This window comes from Microchirus variegatus (genome assembly GCF_963457635.1).
Source record: "Microchirus variegatus genome assembly, chromosome: 7".
In the NCBI taxonomy this organism is placed as follows: domain Eukaryota; kingdom Metazoa; phylum Chordata; class Actinopteri; order Pleuronectiformes; family Soleidae; genus Microchirus; species Microchirus variegatus.
In genome coordinates, this window is record NC_139808.1 from 29,282,028 (window position 1) to 29,305,083 (window position 23,056).

General features: G+C 40.4%; 1 protein-coding gene across 1 annotated transcript; it reads right to left on the reverse strand.

The window, feature by feature from the left end:
• Positions 1 to 136: 136 nt before the first annotated feature.
• Positions 137 to 22,896, reverse strand: atr (ATR checkpoint kinase; the record flags this gene model as incomplete). Its single annotated transcript, XM_083892914.1, has 48 exons — positions 137 to 326; positions 1,080 to 1,185; positions 1,291 to 1,442; positions 1,550 to 1,703; positions 2,014 to 2,170; positions 2,245 to 2,395; positions 3,548 to 3,691; positions 3,774 to 3,974; positions 4,129 to 4,263; positions 5,282 to 5,511; positions 5,611 to 5,708; positions 5,806 to 5,948; positions 6,030 to 6,209; positions 6,658 to 6,817; positions 6,920 to 7,105; positions 7,184 to 7,361; positions 8,101 to 8,192; positions 8,301 to 8,392; positions 8,483 to 8,647; positions 8,740 to 8,906; positions 10,070 to 10,244; positions 10,327 to 10,464; positions 10,544 to 10,664; positions 11,336 to 11,451; positions 11,547 to 11,660; positions 12,754 to 12,960; positions 13,715 to 13,840; positions 13,930 to 14,023; positions 14,163 to 14,306; positions 14,412 to 14,542; positions 14,644 to 14,739; positions 15,152 to 15,241; positions 15,326 to 15,421; positions 15,495 to 15,689; positions 15,776 to 15,931; positions 16,880 to 17,051; positions 17,138 to 17,238; positions 17,395 to 17,591; positions 17,915 to 18,177; positions 18,264 to 18,462; positions 18,545 to 18,697; positions 19,388 to 19,551; positions 19,646 to 19,816; positions 20,183 to 20,316; positions 20,404 to 21,284; positions 21,381 to 21,533; positions 22,634 to 22,725; positions 22,844 to 22,896. The coding sequence occupies 48 exons, from the start codon at positions 22,894 to 22,896 to the stop codon at positions 153 to 155; spliced, it is 7,797 nt and encodes a 2,598-aa protein (XP_083749040.1). The 3' UTR covers positions 137 to 152.
• Positions 22,897 to 23,056: the final 160 nt, after the last annotated feature.

Genomic DNA, 23,056 nt, shown 5'->3' on the forward strand with positions numbered 1-23,056 from the left:
TCTTGTTGTGGATTTATTACAGGAGAATGTACAACAAAATGTCCTTCGCTTCCAGAAAACAGGAAAATAACAAACGGCAACAACAGAAGCAGCGAATCCAAACCATTAAGGGAATTAATACATTAATTAATTAATGAATTAATTCTAATGTTTTATAAGTAAGGTCCCCAGCCCAGATACATCTGACACAGCATCTTGTCGTCCGTGGCCTCCTGTATGAGGTAGTGTACGTGTCCTTCTATGGACAGAGGCAGACCCAGCACTTTGTTACGGCTCTTTATGACGCCCTGCAGACGCTGCTCGATGTCGCACACATGTGTTTTAGCCTGGTGGAAACAGAGATGGGGGGGGGGGACATTATGTGTGTGTTTTTCCATTAAAAGTCAGACTTTTATTCATCAAAAGAGTTGCAAAATGAATAGAAAATATAGTCCGGACGTTGACAAGATTAGAGATAATGATTTTTATTCAAAATAATCATTTCGATCAAGGGTTTTCTCATCATAACGATGAACGTTTGCCGTTAGCAAACACAATGTACCATTAGAACACCGGAAATGGGCCTCTATACACCTATGTACATATTCCAATAAAAACCAGACGTTTGCAGCTAGAATAATAATAAATAAGGACATTTTTAAAATGTTTACCTTTTTCTCAAAATTTTTATTTTTTACTCAAAATTGTATTTTCTTTCTGTAATTCTTTTTATCAAAATTTAAATGTTTCCCTCAAAATTTTGATTTCTTTCTTAATTTTTTTCTCAAAATTGAAATTCTGTCTAAAACAATTTTTTCCTCAAAATATAATTATTTTTCCTCAAAATTGAGATTTTTTCCCTCAAAATGTATTTTTTTTCCTCAAAATTGTAATTTCTTTCTTAAATGTTTTTTCCTCAATTTTTAAATTATTTTTCTCAAAATTTAAATTATTTTTCTCAAAATGTTTTATTTTTTCTAAAACTTTTAATTTATTTCTCAAATTTGTAAAAAAAAAAATTGTAATTCATTGAAAAAAAGTGTTTTTCCTGCAAAAATAAACATTTCTAAGTGGTAGTGCATCTCTATTTCTTTATTTACCTTCTCGTTGACAATCTCTCCAGTCTCATTGGCTTGAGTTTTGGAAAGTCCTTTGTCTTGTTTGCTCCACTCCACCAGAGGGTCATGAAGGAAGGTCTTCAACACACTTTAAAAACACACACACACATATTCAATTATAAGTGTCTATTTAAAAAAATAAATAAATAAAAGAACCTATAAACTTGTTTTAAAAAAGAAATAAAACATGGACCTTGTGAGTGGCTCCCTCTGGTCTCTGATCAGTCTCAGTGTGACCTCACAGGCTTGTCTGAAGAGGCCTTCAGTGCCCATGGGTCCCATGGCATGGATCATGTTCTGGGTCAGACGGAACGGAACCACCTCAGGGACGTCGAATGTCTCCCCCTAGTGGCGAGGGACAGAAGGAGCATGAAAGACAAATACTAGGGCTTTTTATTTGAAAAATTATCTATGTATATGTTCCATGTTAAATTCATCATCATCATAATGACCTTGTTAAAGAGGCAGTTGAAGTCGACGTGAACACATTCCCCAGTGAAGGAGTCAAAGAGGATGTTTTCCCCGTGACGATCTCCCAAACCCAGGACGTAGCCGACCATCGACATGACGGCGGTGGAGCGGCAGTACGCCGAGCGGCTGCTGTACCTGTAAGACGGTCATGTCACAAACTTTATTATACACCAAAACGTACAAAAAATTAATTAATTAATTTACATTTTTTTTAAAAATAAAAACATTTAAAAGACAAAAGTTGAAACATTACATTTTTGGATTTAAAAAAATGATAATTATTATAAAAACATTTTTAAGAAGACAAGTTGAAATATTACATTTTTGGAAAACAATTTTTGTCAAAAGTACCAGGCTTGTGCATCTAAAACATGGCAGGGAAGTGTTCCCTGAGGACCGGGTTTGGGAAACACTGTTATAGAGAATAATAATTGTGGAAGTGTACCACGACGTGGGGTCAGGGAAGGTGCGGAGAAACCACTCGTAGAAAACGGGGGGGTGTCGAGCACACAGAACCTCCTTGTGAATGCGTAGCTTCTCCTCAAACGGAGCCGTCTTTGGAAGCATGAGCTTCCGAAGCTCTTTCCCCGACAAGTTCACGCCTAAAAAAACTCACACACATTATACAATCTCATACTCCACATCTTTAATCCAGGGCTTTAATCTGCACGAATACCTCTTTCTTTATAGAGCTTGGTGAGAATGTGTCGCAGTCCGGCCGTGCTGTTGACCCACTCGATGATGCCGCACTCCTCGTTCAGGGGAATCACGGCGTAGGTGCGAATGTGCAGCTCCCTCCGCCTCGACTCGGCGTCTTTACGGAGACACTAGGCGAACACAAAGATTCATATTGTTATTTAATGTGAATCTTTTTTAAAAAGTTAGTTCATATTCACAAATTAATATTTGTAAGAGTTGAAACGATTAATCTTGCCATTAGCAAACACAATGTACCATTAGAACACTGGAAATGGGCCTCTATACACCTATGTACATATTCCATTAATAACCAGACGTTTGCAGCTAGAATAGTCGTTTACCACATTAACAATGTATAGAGTGTATTTATGAGTCATTTAATGTTACATTCATTAAAGAAAAAGTGCCTTTCCTTCATAAATAAGGACATTTATAACATTTTTCATTTCTCAAAATGAGTTAGAGTCACTGAAAAAAGTGCTTTTCCTTGATAAGGAAATCTTTTAAATGTTAATTTTTTTCCCTCAAATTTTAAATTTTCTTCTCAAATTCTTTATTTATTTCTCAAAATTAGTTATTCATTGAAAAACGTGCATTCCTGTGAAAAATTTACTCTTTTTTTTCTCAAAATTAAAAAAAAAATCTAAAAATGTGTATTTCTTTCTCAAAATTGTAATTTCCTTCTCAACATTTTAACTCTCGAAATGAGTTAGTCACTGAAAAAAATGCTTTTCCTTGAAAAATAAGGAAATCTTTTAAATGTTAAGTTTTCTTCCTCAAATTTTTTAATTTTCTTCTCGAAATTGTTATTTATTTCTCAAAAGTAGTTAGATTCATTGAAAAAAGTGCTTTTCTGTGAAAAATCAGGAAAACCTTTACATTTTTATTTTTTTCTCAAAATTAAAAGAAAATCTAAAATTTTAATATCCTTCTCAAATTGTTTATCTCCTTTCTCAAAATGAGTTAGATTCACTAAAACAAGTGATTTTCCTTGAAAAATAAGGAAATCTTTTAAATGTATATATTTTTTTTTGCCTCAAATTTTTTTCTTCTCAAAATTTAAAAAAAAAATCTGAAAATTTGTATTTTTTTCTCTAAATTATAAGTTCCTTCTCAAAATGTCTATTTCTTTCTCAAAATTAGGTGTGATTGTGCAGCTCCCTCCGCCTCGACTCTGCGTCTTGACGGAGACACTACTGGTACACAAAGATTCATATTGTTATTTAATATGAATCTTTTTTTAAAATGTTGTTCATATTGAGAGAGAGCTGATATCAGACCTTGTTGATGAGGCAGTTGAACTCCATGAGTCTGCAGTCCTTCCTCAGGTCGTCTTTGGGCTTACACATCATGATGTAGCTCCTCCCATCAGAACCCTTCAGGTTGATCTTCTTCGGCTTTTGTAACGAGGCTAAAATCTCCACCTGGAATCATAGTCACATCGCTGTATATTTTCAACCAAAACGTTTATTTCATATTCATAATATCCATAACTGTTCCTCTTACGATATCGTCAAAGCCATCCAAGTAGGCCCAGTGTCCGGGGAAGGCGTCGTGCTGCGCGTTCACCCCTCCAGTAGAGGGCAGCGTCGGGATGAGCACCGACTGCAGCGGGATCAGGATCTGGCTGAAGGTCGGCTCCTCCACCAGACGCTTCAGCTGCTTGAAGTGAACGCTCATGCTGAGCGTGGTGCTGTTACCGTCCACCTGGACCACATCGAAACACAAGGAGTTACCTGAGGGGACTCAAAGCGCTAACGTTTACGGTTTAAAGCCCAGTTTGAGATTATTTTATCTAATCTATTTTACACGTTGGAGTACATTTCTTTGTGTCATAAATATTCCACGTGTGCGTGAATACCGGTTTGTTGCAGAGCTCCAGCAGCTTGTCCGTCAGTCTGTTGGAGTCGCCGATGAACTTCTCCAGAGACTGTTTGAGACTCATGGCTTTCTTCAGAATCTGATTACAGCGGTTCTTTCGCATGGGGTAAGACGACTGGGAAAAAACAAACAAACATAACGTAGGGAGTGAGCGTATTTTCAGAGAAGTGGACACTACAGACGCATAATAAAGCAGAAACTGATCTATTATAGTATATATATATATACACACACAGGTTTGCTCCGCTACTCTTCTTAGGACACTCCATTGCCTTCCGTTTATTTAGACAAGCCTAATCCCTGACCTTATAGGAGACATATTATGCAAAATCAACTTTTTAAATCATTTTTAATACTTATATTTGGGACTCTGGAGGCCTGATGAGTATGCAAAGTGTGAAAGAAGATAACTAACCCTAAGTCAGTGCACTGATAAAACCTCAAAGCTAAGTCTTTACCCTAAAAAACCCTTTAAACTCGCAATGTCCTGCGACCCTGCTCTTATTTTGAAAGGATTCAATTCAACATTTAATTATATATATAAAGCCTGTGTAGTGTTTTAATTACACTTGTCTATGTGTATATTTTGATTAAATGTTTAATTACTGTCTGTTTTTGTTATTTACTGATTCATTTTGGGGTTTTCTTGTCGTGAACTATATATCAAAACAAAGACTTTTACTTTGAAATGGTGTACAATTTCATCCCTAAATATTTCTAATTGCAACAATATGACTATATGAGATATAATTTAAATTTATAATCACTAAACTGTTAATTTTTCCCCACATTCACTTAACCTGGCCCCTCCCTGACCAGACTAGAAGTTCATTTTGAGTTTGAGGCCCCCCCCCTGATTTACCTAATCCCCCAAAAAATCTGCATGTTTTTGGACTTTTTGGAAAAGCCACGCACACAAACAAATACAACACACCCATAAAATTAAAGTTAGGGTCAGCTCTTGTCAAACTGGAGCTCTAAAAGTACAACGTTCTAGATTAGATTTGAGGTTTGGAGACGGTGTAAAAACCTGTATGTGCCAGTTTTTGGCCAGCAAGCTTTGTGTGAAGTTGCAGGGGTAAAAAAAGGAATGTATATTTTTTAAAAAGAATAAAGCTTAAACACACACACACCTTTGAGACGGCGGTCATGAGCCACATGGCCTGCTGAGGGTACGCCAGGAAGACTTTGGCCACGATGGCCTTGAGGACGGCGAAGACCTCGTCGCTGGAGTGACACACTCTGGAGATGAGCTGGGAGAACGCCGTCAGGAACTGGTACGGCGCCAGGTTCGAGCAGTGCTCGGTCACCACCGCGTTGATTTTAGTCAGCTCCTGTCTCATCTGTCTGTCCACTCGTCCAGCTGAGAGGGGGGGGGGTGATATTTCAGGGTGAATAAAAAGTGACCCAGCTGCTCCTAAAAGAATCCAACTCATGATTGAGTCTATTAAGTCTAACCGACCTTTCTCACATTCACACACTTTGGCTCCAAAGTCTAACCAGAGCGACAGCATGCGAGGCATGGCCTGGTAGATGTACTGGTTCCCATAATGCAACGCTCTGGAAAAAAAAGGGAAACGACAACAACATTCGTTGAATTGGTGACAATGAAGTAACTCTAATGAAGTAACTAATAAACCAGTTCAACTCCTCTTACTTTCCAAAGTACATGACGATGTAACGGATCAGGTTCCCCTGCTTCTCCATCTTGTTATCGGTCACCATCGGCATCACTTTGTCGTAGTATTTGGCCAAGTAGAAGTTTCCGTCCTCCCACTCGGGCAGAAGCGTCGTCACGTCCTAATAAAAACACCCCACTTTTAGTTAGTTACCTGCATGTATTCAGAGCCTTCAGCGTCCTTCCTTCCTTCTTTCTTTTACCTTGTACACTTTCATGATGGCGTTGGACTCAAAGTTGGCCGTCTCCTCCATGAAGCGTCCCACCAGCAGCATGGCCTTGCTCTTGGTCTGCAGGCCGCGAGGGTCTGTGAGGGAGTCGTCGTCGGGGAAACACTGAGCGACGCCTTTCTGCAGCACGATCAGGGCCTGGTGGGCGTCGCCCTGATGACACACAGCCTTTGTCAGCGAGCAAAGCTTCTCTGCTCTCGAACGGACACCACCGTTCAAAAGTTTGGGGTCACTTAGAAATGTTCCTTATATTTGAAAGTAAGGTTTTTTTTATTAAATAAAAAAATTGAGAAGAAATTAACATTTTGAGAAAATAAAATAACATTTTTAGAAAAAAAAAATAGCCACATTTTTTTTTTCATTTTAAGAACTTAAAAAAGAAAGAAGAAAACCCTTGATTGAAATTATCGATTTGAATAAAAATCATTATTTCTAATCTTGTCAATGTCTTGACCATATTTTCTATTCATTTTGAAAAAGTCTGACTTTTAATGGAAAACACAACAAAAATTGCATTGGTGATGCCAAACTTTTGAACGGTAGTGTAAATCTAAAGCTTTGTATTATCCAAAGGTCACTGTATGTAGTTTTTTGTTTATACCTTAGACCAAAGCCACTTGGCCTTCTCGGTCACCAGCTCGGCCAGATGCGTGTTCTCTGCGTTCAGGAGAGCGTTGAAGGCCGTCTGGTGGTGTCCTGCCTTTCTGGCCACTCGGGCACTTTGGAGCCAGCACTCGCCGACCAGCTCCTGACACGCAGACCTGCAGAGTAAACACACGTTTACATCTGAGTCAGGAGCTTTGGTCGCCGGACAGGCTCTCAGACATGACCTATGTTATAATAATGTGTGTCTTCTTCCTTACTGTGATCCCAGACTGAGCAATGCGCGACGCAGAGCAAGGACCGGCTCCTTGGCCCTGAAGGAATTCTGGGTCATCTCCAGTCGGTCGGACCAGTGTGGAGGCAGCTGAGTGAGACACGGGGTGGACTGTTCCTTCTGTTTGTGCAGCTCAGTGAACGTGTGCTCCAGCTCGCTCAGCATGTGCAGCCTAAATACACAAAATCAACGAAAAATAGATAAAGAGCTCATTTAAAAACATCATTAATGACAGAAAACGCTCACAGACCTGACGATATACTCGTATCCCCTCTGATAGGTCCCACACTCGTAGCTGGCTGCAGACAGAGGAACCACCTGCTCCTTCCTCACAAGCTTCAGCTTCTCATAGAAAGTCCCAGCATCCTGCTTCTTCGCCGACAAGAGCAGCTGGCCGAGGCGCACACTCCAGGTACTGGACTGATGGTCTGGAGTGGAGAGACGAGACATTTACACAAAAGTTACACAAAAGTTTGGGCTCACTTAGAAATGTCCTTATTTTGGAAAGAAAAGCACTTTTTCTTTCTACAATGGATCTAACACATTCTGAGAAAGAATTTAAAATTTTGAGGGAAAAAACAAACATTTTGAAAAAGGAATAAAAATTTTGAGAGAAAAAATTGAGAAAGAAATTTAAAGTTTGAGAAAAATAAAATACAATTTTGAGAAAAACATTACATTTTGAGAAACAAAATACTATTTTGAGAAACAAAATAAATAAAAAATTGAGAAAATTATTTTTACATTTTGGGAAAAATAAATTAAATTTGAGAAAAATAAAATAACATTTTGAGACAAAACATTTTATTGAGAAAATAAAAATTTTGAGAGAAAAAAATAAAATTTTCAGAAAGAAGTTTAAAGATTGAGAAAAATAAAATAAAATTTAGAGAAAAACATTACATTTTGTGAAACAAAATACTATTTTGAGTAAAAAAAATATAAAAAATTGAGAAAATGATTTTTACATTTTGAGAAAAATAAATTATATTTGAGAAAAATAAAATTTTGAAATATAATTATATATATATTTTCCTTATTGTTGAAGGAAAAGCACTATTTTTAACGAATATATATATATATATATATATATATACATATATTTTTTTGGTAGAAAAAGTAATCGAAGTAAATGATAAATAAACGCCTATTACAAGTTGTTCCCACCTGAAGTCAAGTAATCCTCCAGCAGGTCCCATTTCCCAAGTTTCCAGGCTGCCTCCATTCTGTACGTGTTCAGCTCCGACTTCCACTGGGGCCTTAAAGTGAACGCAAACAGTGTTCACTTCACCTCAAGCCACTTTATCTAACATCACAACGAGTTCAGTGGCTTCTTCTCCTCTATCGAAGCAGTTCAGAAGTCTTACTTGTTGGCCAGGACTCCGTTAACTTGAGTGATGACTGTGGACAGCTGTCCCAGGCCGAGCATGGACGTCATCACACCGTGATAGTGACCGATCTGAAGATGTAAAACAGACAGAGAAAGAAGTTGAAGAAGAACAAAAACACTGACATATACTGGAGACGCAGAAGAAGTCTCCCCGTGTACCTGGTCTGACTCCAGCTGTATGGCCCGGTCGTAGCAGGCGGTGGCGTCTCGTAGCAGGCCGATGCTCTCGTGCTCCAGTATCTGCTCCCGTAACGACGGCTCCTCCCTCCTCAGGGCGTTCACTCCTCTTACGCCGTCAGGCTCGTGCATGGCAGCGTACAGCGTCTGTGCAGAAAACCAATAAGAAAACACACGCTCTGAAAACCTCTGAATATATATATATAACACAACAGAAATGATTAATGACACCGACTGACCTGCAGGAAGGTGAGGTGGTCCTGGATGTTCTCCTTGTTTTCCAGGATGTAAGCTTCAAAGTGCATGAGAGCGCGCGTGTACGCTTTGGACCGCAGCGCCGCTTTAGCCAGGACGTCCTGTGGAATACCCTTCAGGAAGGCCACCACACGCTGGTAATCCCCACTCTCTGCAGGGAGAGTTTACTATTTAAGCTCTAAATTAAAGGTACTCATTCAGGTTTAAAGTTAAATGGGAACTAAGTTTTATTTGAGCGTCAGAATCTGGTCGATCTTAAATTGACTTTTGAAAAATCTCATTTGCCACCCCAATTTCAAAATGGCCGCCATTTCCAACTATCTTTGACTTCAGAATTTCATTTCCTGGGCCGATTTAAGTGATTTTGGTGTCAAATGATAGGTAAAAATTCTAATTAGTAAATCAGAAATCCTTTTTATAACAGTTTTGCTGAAATAATGTTGTGTTTGTGCATATTTTCTACATTATTTTAGAAACATATTCAGAGTAAATGGCAGAAAAGAGATATAAAAAGGATTTCAACATCACTAAAAACGATCCAAATGAAATTCTGATGTAAAAGACAGTTGGAAATGGCGTCTATCTTTAAAAATGGCTGCCATTTCAGCGCTTCTTCTCCACTTGTGAAAGATTATCCTGAAAGAATGCAATAATCTGCTCTATTATATAAACGTCTAGATTCTGACTTTATTCTCATAATTCTGACTTTAAAACTCATAATTCTGACTTTAAAACTCAGGATTCCGACTATATACTCATAATTTCCGACTTTATTCTCATAATTCTGACTTTATTCCCAGAATTCTGACTTTATTCTCATAGTTTTGACTTTATGCTCAGAATTCTGACTTTATACCTCAGAATTCATTCTAACATTAAACTTAGAATTCCAACTTTATTCTCAGAATTCTGACTTCAAAACTTAGAATTCTGACTTTAAATCTTCTAACTTTAAACCTCAGAATTCTGACTTTATTCTCAGAATTCTGACTTTAAACTCAGAATTCTGACTTTAAATCTTAGTATTCTAACTTTAAACCTCAGAATGCTGACTTTATTCTCAAAATTCTGCCTTAAAACCTCAGAATTCTGACTTTAAAACGTATAATTCGGACTATAAACGAAAATTTCTGACTTTATTCTCAGAATTCTGACTTTATTCTCAGGATTCTGACTTTAAAACTCTTGACTTTAAACTCTTATTTTAACCATAAAACGGCCAAAAAATTATCCTGTTTTATTTTGTTTCACTGAATGAGTTTCAACATGGCACAGCAGAGCTCAGTGCGTGTGTGTGTGTGTTGCATCTCTGACCGTTGTGTTTGGATCTGGAGTAGAGGATGTGGCGGCTCCACTGCGTCAGGTGCGACAACATGCTGAACACCGTCTGGATGCTGAGCTGCGACAGACTGGACGCCGTCTCCTGCACTCGCTGCCCGGCACCTCCGCCGTCGCCCTCCGTCAGCACCGCCAACATTTCCTCCGTCACCTGGAAGAAGACGTCAGCGTTGTTGTTATTATTATTACAGCATCTATACAAGTCTGAAGAGACAGTGTTTCCTCCTCCTCACCTCCTGCTGCTCTGCGGCCGTGCATCCCAGCAGCATGTAGAGCAGAATGTGAGGCAGCAGGTAGATCGCCACCTTGTAGTCGTGTTTGATGATGAAACTGCAGCAGGTGAAAACCTTACCGGCCAGACCGTGTCTCACCTGCAAGAAGAGGAAGTTCACGCTGAATAAATGAGATTAAATTCATCCTCTTGAGGTTTTGAGCTGCTTTAAAGCTAACCTTGCTGATCAGATATCCAGCCCACGTGGCCGACCAGTCAGAGAACTTGCTGCCTCGGTTGCTTAAGTACACGGGTTTCTTCATCTTAGACCAGTTCACCTCCTTCTGGCTGCTCTTGTACCTGTGGGGAAACATAGAACGAGCGTAATGAGCGAGTAAAGCAAGAATGTAGAGCTGAAACAATTCATCGATATTAACGGCTAACGGCAATAGCGGCGTCAACGTTAACGCACATTAACGCATGACGCATTAACCCATGACGACTGACCGGAAAAAGACGTGTGGCATCACCGTTTACCAGTTAGCGCCGTTAGCTCCTTTAGCACCTGTTAGCGCGCCTACAGACGAACTGGTGCGGTCTGTTTATTAAAGGAAAAGAGCAGCGCTAACAAATAACCAGCGTACCTGTGTACTGCGTACGTATGCGTCTGTTTTTAAAGCTTAGCCTGACTTTAGAGACTCATTTTAACAATGCTGAGTCACGTAAACATGACGTCACCGTTTACCAGTTAGCTCCGTTAGCTGCATTAGCTCCTTTAGCGCCGTTAGCGCGCCGACGGTGGAACTGGAGCAGTCTGTTTATTAAAGGAAAAGAGCAGCGCTAACAAATAACCAGCGTACCCGTGTACTGCGTATGTGTGCGTCTGTTTTTAAAGTTTAGCGTTACTTTAGAGACTCATTTTAACAATCGGGAGTCACGTAAACATGGCGTCACGCGCGGTTTTTTTTTTTCGGTCAGTCGTCATGCTAACGGCTAAGCGCTACAAGAATGTACAGGATGAAGCTGAATACCTGCTGTTGAGGTGAGGTTCCAGTATTTCCTGGATGTGCTCTGGAAATCTCCTCCACAGGCGGCGGCCGGGAGAGTCGGTGCGTCCCTCGCGACATTCAAAGATGGACAGCAGCTCCTGCACACAACACCGCGCAAAAGCATCCATAAATAAATCTATTAATAAAGAACTAAAATCCAAAGCTACAAAAGAAGAAAGAGAGAAGTCTGAACCTGAATGGCGTAAGCGGCCGAGTCCTGCGCGCGTACGTCGTCGGCGTACGCCAGGAAAGTTCTGGTGAATTCTGTGAGCAGGTCGTAGGCAAAGTTGGGATCTTCAACTCCGCTCTGAAGATGGAGGGAAATAATCTACATTAATTCTGGCTTTACTTTTCCATTTTTGGTTAAAAGTGATGAAATTCAACATAATTTCAGGAGTTTAAAACTGTAGATTTGTCTCGCTCTAGTAAAGTAGAAGCAACTGCTAATCCTCAACCAGCTGCATATTTCCTAATCGATTAATCCGTCAATTATTTTCTCGATTAATCGTTTAATGTCTTGTTTTTTAGTTTGAATGATTTCTATGTTATGTGGAGCAAAGAAAATATTCACATTTAAGATTCTAAAACTGTCAGAAATCTTGTTTAATCATGAAAACTAGCTTCAAACCGATTAATCGATGATCAAAATAGTTGACGTTTAATTTAGTCATCGATTAATAATCGATTAATCAAGTAGTTGTTTGAGCTCTAATGTGGTTTCTATTTATTTTTTGGCCTGTGTTAGTACATTGACAGAAAGTTTTAAAAGAATATTTCATTTTAAATAAGATTAAAACTGCTCAAATTTCATATTTTGTGGGTTTTTTTCTCAGTTAAACTTTTTGTTTTTCATCGTTTTTAAATTGTTAATGCACTATTTTAAAAATGCAGTAAAAAAAAATGCTAGCTAAAAATAGCTACCAAATATTAAAAGTTATTATTGTACTTACGGGATCATTTTCTGGTTAAAATAAAGTCAGAATCCTGAGTTTAAAGTCAGAATCCTGAGTTTAAAGTCAGACTTCTGAGAATAAAGTCAGAATCCTGAGTTTTAAAGTCAGAATTCTGAGTTTAAAGTCAGAATTCTGAGTTTAAAGTCAGACTTCTGAGAATAAAGTCAGAATTCTGAGTTTAAAGTCAGACTTCTGAGAATAAAGTCAGAATTCTGAGTTTAAAGTCAGAATCCTGAGTTTTAAAGTCAGAATTCTGAGAATAAAGTCAGAATTCTAAAGCAAATATTTTGAAACTTTAAGGTGTTAAAGGGTTAAGCCCTTCAAAGTAAAACAAAAAAAATGTAAATCTCGTTTTAATCATGAATCGATTAACAAAAATAGTTGACGATTAATTTACTGAAACGATTAATAATTGATTACTTTTAACAAGGTAAAGTGTTAGCATACCACAAAGGTGTTGCGGTCACCGTGTGTGAGCGTGTGCGACAGGTCCAGACGTCCTGGGTCCACGGCGCCCAGCTCGCCCAGACACTCCCCACACAGAAGCCTGGCCTCGGGGGACGAGTCCTGGCAGCCTTTGAGCAACACTGACACCAGACTGGAGATGACCGGCTCCACCGCCTCACTGGCACACACCTGCCTCAGGAGCCACTCCTGCAGAAGACAAGAACAAAAACCATCATTTCATGAAGATTTAACACAAATGTGGCCGGAAAGCAGCAGGAATATACTGCTTTATATATAATAATATTATATATGTATTAGTTTATTATACTGCTTTATATATAATATACTGCTTTGTACGGAGGAGGATTAGGGCCACACAGGAAAAAAAGCTTTCATTTCTGAGTTTAAACTGATAATTCTGACTTTATTTTGAGGATAAAGTGAGAATTCTGAGTGTTTAAAGTGAGAATTCTGAGTTTGAAGTCAGAAATTCTGAGTTTTAAAGTCAGAATTCGGAGGTCAAAGTCAGAAATTCTGAGTTTTAAAAGTTTTCAAGTCAGAAATTCAAGTTAATTCTGGGAATAAAGTCAGAATTCTGAGTTTTAAGGTCAGAAATTCTCAGTTTAAAGTCAAAATTCTGAGTTTTAAAGTCAGACATTTTCAGTTTAAAGTCAGAATTTCCAAGAATAAAGTCAGAATTTTGAGAATAATCTCAGAATTTTGAGAATAAACTCAGAATTCTTAGTTCAAAGTCAGAATTATCAGTTTTAAAGTCAGAACTCCGTTTGTCAGAATTCTCAGTTTAGTCAGAAGTCAGAATTTTGAGAATAAACTCAGAATTCTCAGTTTTAAAGTCAGACTTCTGAGAATACAGTCAAAATTCTGAGGTTAAAGTCAGAATTGGCCTTGATCCTCTTCCGTAGCTTTACTTCTTGATAGAATCTATATATTGACTTTGTACCTGATTGCTGTGCATCATGTCCCTGAGGCTTGTGAGCGCGTGAATCCTCACGTCCACGTTTTCGTGTTGGACGGCTCTCATGGAGAGCTGCAGCTCTGCCACCAGGTCACTTCTGCTGGCCGTCAGCTGGATGACATTGTTTACGAAGACATAATTATGCCATTTATTGCCATTTTCTATCCTCCATTACACTCTTTAATTGTCCACGCACTGACCTTCTTGTAGTCCTGCAGAACACTGTGGATGTCCTTTAACTCTGGATGATCGGGTAGAAAGTAGATCTCGTGGAGATAGTCCTTCACTTCATCCCTGTGACAGACAGACTCGCTTATTTTCTAAAACTACAGTGAATCAGAGATATGACTAGAGCTGAAACGATTCCTCGATTATTAATCGTTTACCGGAGCTCGATGTTGAACTTTAAGGATGTTTAAACAAGCGTTTTCACCTGTTATCCGTGATGAGGAAGCGAATGATGGCGGCGGTTTCTTTGGGCTGCAGAGGGATCAGCGGCAGCAGAGCGACGATGACGTGACTCAGCAGAGGACCCAGGTGTGCCGGCTCCACGCTTCTCACAAAACAATCCCACGTCCTGATGACACACACAGAGAATATACTGGATTTTCTTCAAGCTTAACTTACAACAAAACAGTGTGTGTGTGTGTGTGTGTGTGTGTGTGTGTGTGTGTGTACTGACTGGCAGCAGAGCAGAGGGAAGTCCTCCCTGTAGCGCAGGCCGGTGCGCAGCGTGGTCATCATCTTCACTCGGACAGAGCTGATGTGTTTGGAGCCCATCAGTCGCATCAGAGCCATCACGCTCGTCAAAGCCTGAGCAAAACAGGGGAAAACACGGTGACATATATGTATTCGTATATAAATATATACGTAGACATACTGTTAACAATTATTATTCTTTTCTTTTTACTCACCAGCTTTTTTGAGTCCTTCTCTCCTGCGCTGGAGCTGAGCAGCTGCATGTTGAAGAAGGCAAGAATTCCCAGAAGCTTGGGTTGAAGGTAGTCAGCCTGCCACAGAGGAAAAGTGTGTGGAAATGTTAATTTGTTGAATATTAAAGGTTGAAATTATGAAAATCTTGAAAATATAGTCAAAACATTGACAAGAGATATTTTCGGCTCTGCTAGCATCACTGCACAAGGGTTTTCTTATGATCCAATAGCCTTCTAACGCCATTAGCAAACACAATGTACCATTAGAACACTGGAAATGGGCCTCTATACACCTATGTGCATATTCCATTAAAAACCAGACGTTTGCAGCTAGAATAGTCGTTTACCATATTAACAATGTAGAGTGTATTTATGATTCATTTAATGTTAGATTAATTGAAAAAAAAAAAAGTGCTTTTCCCTCAACAATAAGGACATTTCTAAGACAGTAGTGTATAATATACAAAACAATGATGATTATAGAACATACCATGCGTTCTGGGGTGGTGATGTCTCGGGGACCCTGGTACGGATCATCGTTGGATGCAAACGAGGCCAGGATTGCCAGACCATTAAAGACCTGTGTCATTTTCATTATTAGCAAATATATGTGTGATAGTTTTAAGAATATGTCTCTGTGTGTGTGTGGTGTGTGTGTGTTAACCTGCTGGTAGTGCTCTCCGAGGCGCAGCAGCAGCTCATTGTGCAGACCTTGGAAGTCTTGCCTGAGCAGCGATCCCAGTTCAATCTCTGTCTCGCTCTGAAGAAAATAAATCAGTATTTACCATGAAAAACAAACATTTTCAGTGAGGTAATGTAAGTATTATAGTTACCTGGAGGTAGTGGAACGCTCTCTCCAGCTCCTCCTTGGTGCAGGAGCACACCAGGTGGCTGAAGATGTATTTGAAATTGTTGATCAGGATCTCCCTCCTGTTCGCCTTCAGCTCGTTGGCCAGCGTTCGGATGAGGGCGGAGCCTGTGGAGCTGGCCTTGGCCGCCAGGTAAGGCAGCAGCACCTGCAGAGTCCTCTGTGAGCACAGACATGAGCGTGAGCCACAAACGCTCAGGTACAACAGTCGTGTTTCAGGTGTAACGGCAGGAGCGCGCGACGTACAGTGAGGAAGCGGTGCAGGTCTGGGAAGTCAAAGGCGTGTGCGATCTGAGCCAGGATGTCCAGAGCCAGCTCTTTCTGATTAGCCGACTCGGTGTTGTGGTCCGGCGTGCTCCGCAGGGCTGAGGCGTGCCGCGAGTGAAGAGACTCCACCAGGAACTTTACGTACGGAGGAGAAGAAACGGCATGTGCAGATTAGAGCTGAATCGGTGATTAATCGATGACTAAATTAATCTATTAGATCATCGGTTAATCGGTTCGAAGCTTTTTTCATGATTAAAACCAGATTTCTGATTGTTTTAGCTTCTTAAATGTGAATATTTTCTTTGTTTCTTTGATCCACATAAACAAAGAAATCATAACATAATCATAATCTGAATCATTTTGGTTTGTGGACAAAAACAAAGACATTCTAGAACATAATCGAAAGATCAATCGAGAAAATAATCAATAGATTAATCGATTGCGAAAATAATCGACGGATTAATCGAGAAAATAAACGACAGACTAAACGATTTCGAAAATAATCAACGGATTAATCAAGAAAATAATCTACAGATTAACCGAGAAAATAATCTAGAGATTAATCGACGACGAAAACAATCAACAGATTAATCGACTACGAAAACAATCGACAGATAAATCAAGAAAATAATTGACAGATTAATTAATTAATCAAGAAAGTAATTGACAGATTAATCGATTACGAAAATAATTGACAGATTAATCGATTTCGAAAATATTCGACACATTAATCGATTACGAAAATAATCGACAGATTAATTGATTATGAAAATAGTCGACAGATTAATTGAGAAAATAAACTACAGATTAATCGAGAAAATAATCGACAGATTAATCAATTACGAAAATATCTTAAAGATCAATCAGATAACAAAAATAATCGACAGATTACTAGTGAAAATAATCGACAGATTATTGGACTAAAAGAGAAAATAACCAACAGATTAATCAATAACTAAAATAATCGACAGAGTCATCGATTAGGAAAATAATCTTCTAGTGCAAATGTAACATGATTCACAGGTGAATTCAAATCTCTCCCATGAGCGAATGATTAGATAAAATAAGTGTGAGATTTCACACCTGACAAATGGGGTTCTTGTACTGACTGAAGAGGGTTTGCAGCTTCAGGCCTTTGGCCGTGGCCAGAGCTCTGATCTGAGTGTAGGCAGCCACAGACACGGAGGACGACTTGGACAGCAGACAGTGAAGCAGACGCAACAAGGAGAAGGACACCAACGTGCCCTGAGACGCTCTGAGGGACGGACAGGAAGAGACATTTGAAACAAAGAGAGAAGCGACAGTAATAATACAAGTAAAAGATCATACGTGAACGTGTACCTGCCAATCTCCCCGGTCGTCAGGATGAGAGTGTTGCGCAGGTCGGGATCTTTGTTGAGTTTAGCGTTGTTGAACGCTTCTTTAAGACGGGCAACCAGGAGCTGGGAGAGTGAGAAATCATCTTTTTACTTTAACAAAACGTATTTGCTCTGGCAAAAAATATGTATATGTCTAGGAGGACTCTGGATAAAGACCCTGAGGATTGGTGCCTTGCTCAGGAGCCAGTTGATGAGTGTTAAAGGACAGATTCCACTCACCTCGCTCAGAGAGCTTTGCTCAGAGTTCCTGGGGTTCTCCGTGAGCAGGAAACGCACCGACTGACTGAAATGTATCCGCACGGCTGAATCCGAGTCCTCCATGAGACCGATCAGAGCGCAGAGAACGGCCCGGGAGTCGCTGTCCCCGCCGGTCAGATTCACATGTTGGCAAAGGTGAGGCAAGGCGTCCAGAAAAGCTGTTCCAATGTCAAGAAAACAACACATTTAAGACCAAGAACAGTACGTGGTTTGTTGCCATTATTTATAAAAAATGTTTTATTTTTTTTACATATTGCATATTTTTTTTACTACTTTAAAAAATGTTCAAAACTTTTTTCAAAAAATTGTTTTCAAAACTTTTTTTTCAAAAAATTCAAAGGAAAAAATTATCTAAACCCCCAAAAAAATGTATTCAAAAAAACTTTTTTTTGAAAAAAAAAGACAATTATTTTTTTTTTTTTACTTTTTCAGAAATAAAACTTTTTTGGAAAATAAGTCAATTGGTAAAAACTTGTCCTACCTTGTTTGACACAACTTGGAGCTTGCTGTCTGAGTAAAGGCAGAAATGGCCTGACGACGATGGCCTTCAGTGGCGACTGACGACTCTTGTTGGCGTGCTCTGCTGCGAGGCGCAGGTGGACGCAGAGGATTCTGGGATTGCACGCGGACTCTGCCGTCTGAACGTCGCCGAGCAGGGAGACCTCGGCTTGGACGCAGCTCAGCTGACCGACGATCCTCGCGAGCTCCGACTTCACCTGCTCCGAACTGTCCTGCAACTTGGAACTGAAAACACAACACGGTGAAAATAAGCTGTACGGCAAATAGATGAGGGTAATGAATAATGTGTATGTGTGTGTGTTTTAACATACAGCAGAGCGCTGCCGATGAGGCTGTGGTGAGCAGATCCCAGGTGATGGAGAAGAAGAGGGAAGGCACGAACTGCAGCCGCTCTCACCGCCTCATCCGGACTCTGCAGCGCCTTGGAGAACACGCACACACGCCACGCCTCGCAAACGCCGCCACGCAGCACGGCCAGCAGTGACACGCAGTCCACCTGGACCTCAGGAGCTGCAGAAGAAGAAGCACGTTTAGAATGACTTTCGTTGAAGCGACGGACGATCACAAATAATACGAATATCTGAATACTCACAATAACAGGAGCTCAGTTTCTGAGCCAAAGCAGAAAGCCAGGAGGGGAATCCTGATCTCTTATAGGCCGAGACCGACTGATTCTCACACACCCAGGGAAGAGATAAGAGAGCGCACACGCGCTGGAGGAGCCCATCCTCACTTCCTCTGCTCACTGTATTCACACACACACACACACACACACACACACTTTACTACTTTATTTGTACCCACAATTAAGAATAAATTACATAAGGACACAAATTTGACAGATGCAATGATTGCTCAGACAAGATGTGACAACCAATCTCATCTTGGAAAAAAACTATCTCGGAATGACTTGAAATCTTACACAGTAATAGTCGGTATCGCCCTGAACAAGGATCCGTTGAAAATATTTGCATATCTCTTAAGGAATAATTTGAATTAATTTTTGAAAATCATGAAATTATCTATTTGCCCTGATACACTTTGACAGTGAGCTGACTTTTTGCAAAAAAACAAAAAGTATCTCAGAATGAGTTGACATTTACCATCGTAATAGTCTGTATCGCCCTGAACAAGGATCCCTTGAAAATATTTGCATATCTCTTAAGGAATAATTTTTGAAAATCAGGACAAGATCCATTTGCCCTGATACACTTTGACTGTGAGCTGACTTTCTTCTCAAAAACAAAAAGTATCTCAGAATGACTTGAAATTCTACACAGTAATAGTCATCGTCGCCCTGAACAAGGATCTGTTGAAAATATTTGCATATCTCTTGAGGAATAATTTGAATTAAAAATTAATGAATTTTTTAAAATCAGGAAATTATCCATCAGGGAAATATTTTTTTTGCAGCTGAAAACATCCTTATCCTTACTTATCAGGTAGATGATGGAGTCCAGGACCTGGACGGTCGTCTGAACAGCAGACTGAAAATAGTCCTTGTTTGACACCGGTTCAGCGTCTCCTTCCAACCCTGAGTGACAGCTTTTTAACGCTCTGCTCAGAGTCTCCGTGGAAACCCAGAGCTGAGGAGGAAGACTGTTCACAAAAAAAAGACACGTGGAGAAAGTCATGACATAAGTGACGTAAAAAACTGTGACAGTGACGAGAAATAAACGTTGGCTGTATTTACCTGTTGGGCGATGAGCAGAGGGCTGCCAGGTGAAGGGCGAGGGCCAGACCCTGCAGAGCTGAGAGCGTCTGTGAGCTTTCAGGTGCACTGGAGTTCAATAATGTCAGCAGCTCCTCCAGACGACCGTGAACCACAGGCCACACGGTGCTCTGGACACGCATGTCCAGCTCACTTTGGACACACAGACACATAATCCCTTAGATTAATTTTCTCAAAATTTAATTTTCATCGTCAAATATTGTTTAAATTATCAAAAAACACATTTCCCAAGAATTTTTTTTTCTCAATTTAATTATTTTTCTCAGAATTGTAATTTCTTTATTAAAATGTGTATTTCTTTCTCAAAATGTAATAAAAAGTATCAAATTTTTTTTCAAAAATGTTTCTAAAAAAAAGTGCTTTTCCATGAAAAATAAGGACATTTCTAAGTGACACCCAACTTTTAAACGGTAGTGTATATCTACACTGTGTGTGTGTGTGTGTGATATACGAGGCCTGTGTTGTGTTTGCACGCTCATCCCTGAGCCCTGAACTCACACTGAATTGGGTGTTTTTGATGATTTGTTGGTCGTCTTGCAAGATTTCTTGGCTGCAGTTTCTCCATCTCTTGACTTCTGCGTCACCGTGGCCGTATCCGCTTTGAGCGCTGCTCGGAGAAATCCCTCTGCACACTGCGACACAGAAGAGTTGTGACTAACAGCAGAAGAGATAACAATAATAATAATAATAATAATAATAATTACAGTACAAGATCATACTTCAGCTTGACTCTCAGTCCCGACGGTGCGCGCCAGCGTCCTGCAGACGTCTGTGACTCGCTGCCGCCTTAATGACGCAGCGCTCTCATAAACCGGTGCGATAGATAGTAAGAAGCTGAACAGCAGGCAAAGTGATTCAGTCACCTCCGCGCCCAACTTTACACCTTTTCCTCCAAGAGTGCAAACACACTCAAAAATCTGCGACAGGTACGTGGGCTCAAAGTGTGTGTGAGAGGCAGCGGGCGAGTGGAACACGCAGCGGGTCAGGCGCAGCAGCTCCCCTTCATACGACTGAGTCTCCTGGGTTTCCAGCAAGTGAAGGTAGGCTGCAAAGAAGTCGTGGGACTGCGTGTCAGGGAATCCTCTCAGCTCCATCAGCACTCGCAGCATCGCCATGGAAACCTTCCTCAGCCTGGCGTTGCCGTTGGCGAGGACGGAGCAAGCCGTTTCCCAGGCGGCGCTGAGATCACTGCGTGAAACAACCCCCCTCATCGAGTCGGTGAGGACGCCGATTGTGACGGCGGTCAGCGACTCCAGCGCGGCGGGCGACGAGAGCACGAGAGGAGACGCAGTGAGGTATGAGGAGGTGCAGGCAGGGGAGACGCCGAATCGCTGGAGTGTCACGGGCCACTGCGTCTGCGAGTGAGCGCCAACAGAGTGTCCTTGCCCTGCGAGTGCGACAACGTGAGTGTACAGGACGTCGCCGAGGTCCTGGGCCAGGAGTACGAGCTCCTGAGCGAGGCGGCCGAAGATGAACGGCGCTCTGACTCTCAGCGTGTGAAGCAGCGAGCACAGCACGGCAGAGGCGCGTCCGTGGATGACGTCGCAGTCCGGCGCCGCCGCCACGCGAAGCAAACGCACAGCCACCCATTTACTGAAGTCTGGCGAGGAGAAGAAAGAACGACACTTTTATCACCTTATCATTCTCACATATTTGTATTGCTGCTATTATAAAAAGGCGTGTATGCACGTTCTACCTGTGCAGCTCTGCGTGGCGTCGGGATACTCGGCAGGCTGGCACGCAGGATTGGCGAACATCAGCGACGAGGACTTGACGATGTGCTGCACAAAGTCCAGCAGCATCACGCAGGCCGGCTGAGACGTGGACTTTTTATTCAGACCCAGAGCAACTGGTGGAGGACAAACACACAATCAGTAACTGTAATCTGTTTTTCATCAACTCATTTTTACTCCTTGGCTTTTAATACAGCGTGAGAATCGTGTGTGGTCCCCGTCTGTCTTTTATTGTATTTCTCAGTGTTTTATCTGATCTTACGGTTATGGTTTTTGCCTTTTATATGCTTTTAATTTATTGTGTTTTAACTTTCTTTATTTTACTGTTTTGTATCTGTTGTGCGGCACTTTGTTAACGTTGTTGTTTTTAAAATGTGCTATACAAATAAACGTGGATGGGATTTGTTCACACTGCAGCTTTTTTGTCTGGTGTAATTCACTGTAATTTATTTAATTTATTTTTTTATTGTATTTTTACTGCTTCTTTGCACTCTACTTGCTTTTTAACTTTGCATTTTACTATATTTATGCAGCATATGTTAGTTTCTTATTTAGATTATGTTTAGGCTATTTTAAAATGTCCCCTACTAACAGAGCGTGCATAAGTTCGCTGGATATTCGTTTTCGACATTTTCTCGATCAACAAATAGACATTTTCCCATATTGTTTCAACATAATGGCAGATATCAACAAAACGTCACCTGTAGTAAGTAGCTGTCTACCATTGGCAACTACTACAGCAATCAGAATGGGAAAATGTCTATGTGTTGATTGAGAAAATGTCTTTCGAAAACGAATATCCAGCGAATATCAAACCTCCTGCTAACTTATGCACGCTTACTAACAGTTAGCTTGTTTGTTTGTTTACTTTCTGGTGAACCTACACTTCTGGTGTAACAAGCTACTAGTGCTATATATCTATCTAATGTAGTCTGAAGATTAAAACATTTTACTGTGTTGTAATGTCATGTTTATGTCTTTCTTCATATCTTCTTTCTTCTATTAAAAGCCTAACTAGGGACAGGAGTTGGAAACTAGCATAAACTATAACCTCTGTATGCAGAACATTAGTCACATGGAAGTGTTATTATGCTAACCTGCATTGTCCCTATCAATTAACTACGTTAAATCTAAATTAACATATGTAAATGTAGTCGTAAATGTGTAGCATGCAGCTTGGACAGACTGTTATTGTGTGTGTGCTTCCGCTACTCACCGACGTCCACATCCGTCAGTATCCTGTCAATGAACTGACAGAGGATCTGTCGAGGTTTCTGCACTGCCTGGTCGTACTCAGCAGCGCTGGCACTGCGAAAATATAGTAAAATATATCAAATTAAAATTAAATTGGCTTTTAAAAACACTTCAGAGAAGAGTCTGACAGAGTTTTGTCAACAACTTAGCTTAGCACACTCGCGTTACTCACCTCGCTAGCTCGCGAAGAGCCGGTATCATGGCGGACATTTCCAGTCCTTCCATTTTTTTACAGTCACTTTTGTCGCTAATTTGAAATAAATAAATGTCAAGACATTATAGTAACTAATTATCCGGTGTTTGTGACGAGAACTCCGCTACACGTCCACGTGAATCCTGTCAGAGCTTTCGAAAACTTTCGCTCCCAAATGACGTTTCATGTTTT